This window comes from Hordeum vulgare, chromosome 3H, assembly GCF_904849725.1.
Source record: "Hordeum vulgare subsp. vulgare chromosome 3H, MorexV3_pseudomolecules_assembly, whole genome shotgun sequence".
NCBI lineage: Eukaryota > Viridiplantae > Streptophyta > Magnoliopsida > Poales > Poaceae > Hordeum > Hordeum vulgare.
In genome coordinates this window covers 599883006-599890411 of record NC_058520.1, presented here as the reverse complement: position 1 = coordinate 599890411, position 7406 = coordinate 599883006, and the positions used below count along the sequence as shown (strand labels likewise).

General features: G+C 39.9%; 1 protein-coding gene across 1 annotated transcript; it reads left to right on the top strand.

The window, feature by feature from the left end:
• Positions 1–1506: 1506 nt before the first annotated feature.
• On the top strand, positions 1507–7169 carry LOC123440976 (F-box protein FBW2-like). The gene is made up of 3 exons (XM_045117513.1): positions 1507–1602; positions 2336–2689; positions 6361–7169. Exons 2-3 carry the CDS (start codon positions 2382–2384, stop codon positions 7010–7012), a joined length of 960 nt encoding a protein of 319 aa, XP_044973448.1. The 5' UTR covers positions 1507–1602; positions 2336–2381; the 3' UTR covers positions 7013–7169.
• The last annotated feature ends 237 nt before the right edge of the window (positions 7170–7406 follow it).

Sequence of the window (7406 nt, the reverse complement as noted above, 5' to 3'; positions counted from 1 at the left end):
AAATAATTTCATAACATCTGAAAAAAGTTCATCTAAATATTTTTCTAAAAATCATTGACTTTTCAATAAAAAACAAATTTTAGAAAAATGGTGCATTAGGAAACACATAAAAAAAAACCTGAATTTAACAGCCCCAAAAATGACCGGTGAACCGGGAAAACCCGGTTTGGGAAACTGGAGGTTTTGCCAAAAAACAAAAACAAAGGGACAAATAAGAACGGGAAAACGGGTTTTAAAGATCTATTGTTCAATGGCGTAGTGATGCGTGTCGTTAGCATTGTAGGAAGTGGTCGCGGGTTTGAAGTCCTATTGCACACCTCTTTTGAACGATTTAGGAAACTGTATACATGATACATAGGCCGGCCCATCTTGTACCTTGGGGGGGGGGGGGGGGGGCTGCAGGCACCCCGCTGCGAACGACATTATATTTGAATGATGATGCATCATCTATTTGGTGCAAGTTATGTAGAGCGGACATTATATTTGAATGATGATGGGCCAAGTCAGAGGCAGTTGGATAATTGAGCCGCCCCACAAGTGAATGGCTCAAAAGTTTTCAAACCAAAAAAGCGCGCAAAAGGGGACACGGTGAAGTTAGAGAAGTAATCATTGAAATATGGAAAAAAATATCCCAGAAGTCGTGTACAATAGCACTAAATCCATGTTAGAACGTAAAATTTACATTGATTACGTTAATGTAAGCCATATCTTTATGCAAAACAAATGTATGCCGTATCTGTCATATTACATATACATGAAATCTGTTAACCAAACCTAGCTAGCCAATACACTAGCATCATACTCCCTCCGTTCCTAAATACAAGACTTTTTAGAGATTGTATTGTAGACTACATACAAAGCAAAATGAATGAATCTATATTTTAAAAGATGTCTATATACATTCGTATGAAGTCTATAGTATAATCCCTAAAAGGTCTTATATTTTATACTCCCTCCGTCCGGACATACTTGTCCTAGAAATAAATAAAATGGATGTATCTATAACTAAAATAAATCTAGATACATGCATTTCTAGGACAAGTATTTCCGGACGGAGGGAGTATTTAAGAACGGATGGAGTAGTATACAAATTTCTTGTGTTAACATTAACAATTTTCTGAAAAAAAAAACCCATGGATTACTCCATCTGTAGTTCCTTCGTTTAGGGTACCATCGTTTATGTTACTCCCTTTGTTCTTAAATATAAATTTTTTAAACATTTTAATAATGACGGCATACGAAGCAAAATAAACGTATCTATACTCTAAAATATGTCTGTATACATCCATTTATAGTTCCCTATTAAAATGCCTAAAAAGACTTGTATATTTACAAACAAAAGAAGTACTACTAAGAATTACTACAATGGCATCACGTTTCAGCTTAAGAATTAATTACTCCGCGCGGCGCTCGCTCGGCCTGAATCCAGGCGGCGCACCCCGGAAAGGCACGCGCGAGCAACAAAAGGAGAAAGACCCCCGACTACACTCGACTGTATCTCTCCCCACACCGTACCCCTCTTGCAGTCTCGCTCCTCCTCCTCCTCACCCCATCGCTCCCACAGATTCATCACCACCACCGCTTCTCCTCCTCTGCGACCTGGTAAGCTCTCCCTCCAAAGCATCTCGCCGTTGCGAAGAACTCACCATCCCCAAACGTCTCTCGTCGTTAACGATACTGTCCCGGCCGGCCGGGTTGTCCCCTCCATCCCTTTCTCTAATTTTTAGTCTCTGTCGGAGGGGATGCTTTAGATCTGCATCGTCCTCCTTCCTCGTACTTGCTGGTCGGTCGCTGGCTTTTGCTTGACCGGTTATCGCATCTTGCTGCTCCCCGTTTGGTTCTTGAGTAGGTTTCCTGATTTGGGTTTTCGCTCACAGTAACCAGCCCGCTTTGCTGCAAAGAGGGGATGTCGTTTTTAGTTTCTCGGTATGGTGATCTGCCATATCTCTTCTCCCATGGATCTCGCTCAGATCTCGTTTCTTCCTCTAGTTTTGTTGGAGGGTGCAATTTTTTGTTGTCAGATCAGGGAAAGCTTGCACATGTGTTCATCTCTGTGTATATTTTTTTCCTTCGCTGGGTTTTATATTTCCATACCTTTGATACATCTATACTCCTCATACTCCTTAATGCCGATCTTGCCGTATATATTGGCAATTTATTATCTCGAAATAAATGTTGATTAACTGAAAAAAAAATCCGTATTATACAAAAGCACTTTCATACTGTTACTCTAAGTCGCCATGAAATTCTGAATATGCTACTTCAAGCCTTCAACTGTGTGGATTAAGAAAATAATTTTACCACACAGGGTAACTTATCATTGTTCCTGTAACAGGTGGGCATACAACTTGCATCGTCGGACCTGGAAGGATCGATCAGGGATGGAAGAGTGCAGTAAGAACATATATTGGGAGGACCTGCAACGAGATGCCCTAGGCATCATCTTCTGCAAACTCTCCCTTCAGGAGATCCTAAGGGTGGTTCCTGGGGTTTGCAAACCGTGGAGCGAGGTGGTCTCAGGGTCCTACTGCTGGCAGGACATCGACATCCAGGAGTGGAGCCAACAGAGCACGCCTGACCAGATCATCAGCATGGTTCATATGCTCCTCGCTCGCAGCGCTGGCTCATGCCGCCGCCTTAGCGTGTCCCGGCTTCCCAACGACTCACTGTTCGCCTTCATCGCCGACCAGTAAGTACTCTTCTTTATTCAAAATCATATTTATTTTGGTAATGCTTTCCTGATGAGATTTGATAACCTTCATCAGAACAGTGTTTTTTTAAGTTATTGTTAGTGCAAAGAATAGCCGGTGGAAATGTGCATGTTGCTGGAGTAGTTCTTAAGTTGTGTAGCATCCTTGCAAAAATGCAATCGGACTTTCGGGAAAAATATGGATTAGATTGCCACAGGTCTAGTGGCCAGGGAAATATGATGGGTGTGTAATTGCATTATATAGGAGCTGGGTCACTGAGGCGGTTTGGGAGGCGGGATGAGGGTGACGGGAGGAGGGGAGGGAATCGAGAAGGTGGCGTACACGATATACAAAAGGTCGCGAGGGGTGGGGATAGGGTTTTAGCGCCCTCAATAAGAAAATGGACGGCGGAGATTGGCTAGAATACACGATCGGACGACCAAGGGTCAAAATATCTGAGAAAGAGCGGGCATGAATGGTAATACGTCTATTGATTAGAGAGACATGTGGTAATGAAGATAAACAAGTACCTTATGTGTCACATAATTGATTCCAAAAGTACTTGCCTTGCTGTTGTATTTGCCTTTACACAATAAGATGTGCTCTATTATCCCTGAATCCAATCCTTTATAAACAACTAGCAGAGTGGGCAGCTAGATGCCCGGACTAGAATTTCATAAAGTTTAATAGTGAGAACATATATACTATTTGGTTTATCTACTAAAAGTTGCAGGGATATCTGATAACATTTAAAAATATAAGACTTCTGCAAACATAGTTTTGGTTTAGGTATTTTGGTTAGTTATTTACATAAAATATATATGTTGTCCATTTGTCACTTATCTACTGACTATGCATGCCATGAAAAAAATATTTTTATGATCCTTGCATTTACTTATATAATACATTATCAATCTATCTGGAATTAGAAGGTTTCGTTTTTAATCAGTGCAGATTTTGTACCTACTAAATCTTTTAAATGACGAAATGTTTTTTTACCATATTGACCCATTTATATATTATTGTTGAAATATGGAAAAGGGATGTAATTTATAGTCCGACGGGATAATTTAATAAGTAGCAATATATTGCATTCACTTAGTAAATGTTCAGGGCGTTCAGAAGTAGGTGTTCTGGATACTTTGAAGGACTAAAATCAGTAAGATTGAGAGTGACCATATCATTTCGTTCCCTTCTTTACTCCCTCCTCCTTGACATTATGCTTGCTGGTAGTTACACATATTGAGAAATACTCTATAGGCGGTATGCTAAATAAATCACATAAGTTCCAGTTGTAGGTTAACACTTTCATAGAAAAGTAATAATAGTACAGAAGTACACAAGGGGAAGCATCCAATTATTTCTAAAGTAAAAGTTATTACGCCTGACTATAAAAAGAGAGTGAACTTAATTAAAGTTAGTCCGTTAGCATTCGCGAGTCCTGTGGAATGCGTGTTTCTTCACCGTTTTTGGATCAAAACTTGATAAATCATTTAAGAGTTACTATAAACACGTGTGTGTGTTCCATGTGCCCGAATATGCATCCACTGCCTGGAAACAATAATGATGCAAATGCTTGGCGAAAAATAGAAATTCTTAGTTTTAAGACCATCAGAATAAATTATGTTTTTCACACTAACTGAAGAGATTTCTACTGAGTTAATAGTGTGGCTCACTCTGTAGTTATCTCCTAAGATCATGTGGTGCAACCTAGTTTTCTCAACAAAAGTGATTAAAGGTGAGTGTTACAAAACTTACAAAGCAAGTTCATAACAGATAAATCAGTAGAATAAAATCATTTAACCATGTAATGTGCAAAGACTTTAGAATCTCTTGTGGTCCAGAAAGCATATTTATGAGCAATATTCATATTGCTTCTCGATTCATAACTCATGATGCTCCTGAACATAACATGATAATGATGAGCTTGTAGATTCTGTCATTTTCCTAACTCAAAACCTGAAGTACACCATACCAATGGATCACATTATACATGTTCACAACACTCATAAATTTGTAATGTTTGTCTACTATATGAAAAATAATTTTATGACAAATCTTTTTATCATATTTCTACCTTTCTAATAAAAGAAGTTCGAAGTTTGCTGTCCAAAGTTAGAAAGTTACAATTTTTTACTTCGAATAGTATAGATAAAGAGAATAGAAACAGTACAGTGTAGAAATTAAAAAACTATATGATATAAAGCATTTATATGTGCTGGTGTTAACAACTTCCATAATCATCAAAACCATAATATCAAGTGCTCGAGGTGTTTTCACTTACCTAATAATTAATTCGGCAAAAACTATAGAATTTGGTACCTGAGCATGCGGAAGAACATAAGCTGCAGGTATCCTCATCACATCGCTTGATGTCAGAAATTATAGGACAAACTTAGCCATCAGAGTGCATCTATTGTGGGGCGAGATGTCAGCAAGAGTCAGGCAGCGACGTGGTTTGCCATGGTGGAGTCTACTGACAGTTCGACTGAATCTAGTTTGTCATACGCTGACTGGAATCGGACGAAGAGAGGTAAGACGTTGGAAGCCACATAGAGGAAGGAGATCCTCGACCAATATGCTTTTGCTCTTGTCGCTGCCATGTGTCATCTTTGGCCGCCTAGTCCTTGTGCGCCTACACTGTAGGGAACATGACACGATCGAGGCAATGCATGAACAGCATGCACACATAGATCGTTAGCCATGTTTGCATGATTTTTGTCCCGGTGAATAAACACATGAATGCATAAATTTAGGCATCATTGCCCCTCCTAGGCTATCTTTGGTTAAGGTCCAGGGGTGATGTGAGCGATGTCCTAGCTAGTTTCAGCTATGGCCTATATAAGCTGCATGGCCTAGCTAGCTTCGGCTGCGCCTTGAGGGGTGAGGACGTCATGATGCAAGCACGTTTAGGAGACAGAGGGAAAAAAAGATACATACCAGAGAACGAAACGTTTTTGTGATGTAATGACAATGGTGGGTAATTTTATCAACTTAAGCCTTATCTAATGATTAAAGATAATTAGTCTACCAGATTAAAGGTTAGATGCTTCTGATTTTTGTTGCAATTTCTAGACTGTTTTTCTTTTTCCTGGTTAACCCGTAATTTTTCTGGTAATTTCTAGACTATTTTTATTTTTGCTGGTAACCCGTCAATTATTTTCCATATATAATAGATTGACAATATGTTTTGGCAATTAGTTTCATAAACGATAGTAAATTAGTGATTCAATTGCATAAATACAAGTGTGTTAGTATCTTTCCAGTGCGTTCTTCTATAAATACAGGGTTATAGGTGGTCTATTCAAGTTGCTAGCACGGTAGTGCTCCTCTGGCATAATCTATTTACTGATATATGGTGACAAATGTTGGTAACATGTGGTACCAGATCCTGCATATCCGTGTAAAAGAACATGTTCAAAATGGTATTACTGCTTCCTGGCTCCGATATATTTTCTTATTGTGATGATGTTAGAAACTAAGTTTTTAGCCGTGGTAATAGCATTTAATTGAGCAGACGGTATCCATTTTGAAATATTTTGTTACGTTCGAATTATGATCCCTACTAGAACTAGAGTTATGCATCATATATATAATACTTTTTTACCGATGACCCTATCCGCAATGTTTTGTTAAATCTTATTGAGCCTACTGTGTTTTCTTTTGCAAGTGCGAAATCTCTCGAGACTTTGGAGATTCCGAGGAGTGAGATCAGCGACAGCATAGTGGAAGATGTTGCACAAAGGCTGTCCAAAGTTACATTCCTAGATGTAAGCGGCTGCACCAAGATTGGTGCTCGTGCTCTGGAGGCATTTGGCAAGAACTCCAAATGCCTCGTCAGACTTCGGCGGGTCATGCACCCCATGGATCTCGTTGGGAAGGTGTGCCACAATGACGAGGCTCATGCTATTGCCTGCAATATGCCAAAGCTTTGCAACCTCGAGATGGGATACATGCTCATCACGACTAAGGCTGTCTTCGAGATCGCCTCCAAGTGCCATGACCTCAAGCTCCTAGATCTGCGTTGCTGCTGGGACGTCGATGATAATCTCTTGCGAGAGAAGTTTGCTGGGCTCAAAATCCTCTGCCCAAGGGTGGACGACTGCTATGAGAACAACTTCTGGGAGGAATGCTCTGATGACTCATATGACGACTCCATCTACTCATGGGAACAGTTCATGGATGATGACTACTTCGCCATGGGGGGAGACGGCGAGGCCATATGGGAGGACGATCACACTCTTGAAGGACAAGAAGTCATTTTCTATGGCGGTGTATTCGGAGAAGGATTCGCTGGTTTTGACTGGCCCGACTCACCATGAAGAAGTCTGCATTAATAAGTTGTTGAGAGAAGTGAATTGTCTGCTTGCTCCTGCTGCTCTCTATATGTCTCAACTTTAAAACATTTTCTTCCGTTCTATGTACTTCTAAGTGTCAAACTCTGTTGTCATTACCTTGCAGATATTGTCTGGTTGTTGAGTGAACTTGTATGGTTGTAAAAAACATATGTATGGTGCTTAAACATAAATCAACAAATTTATATGATGATTGTTGAGAATACTCTACATGTAGTTTTTTGTTTTGTTTCGAAAGCTCTGGATTAGCCATTGGTGAAAATTATCTTCAGAAAATTCGGTCCGCTCCACTAGTGGTCATGCGGGCATGGGTTGAAGTGTCTTGGAATGTGCAGGGGAATGGTAGGAAGCTTCGTATGGC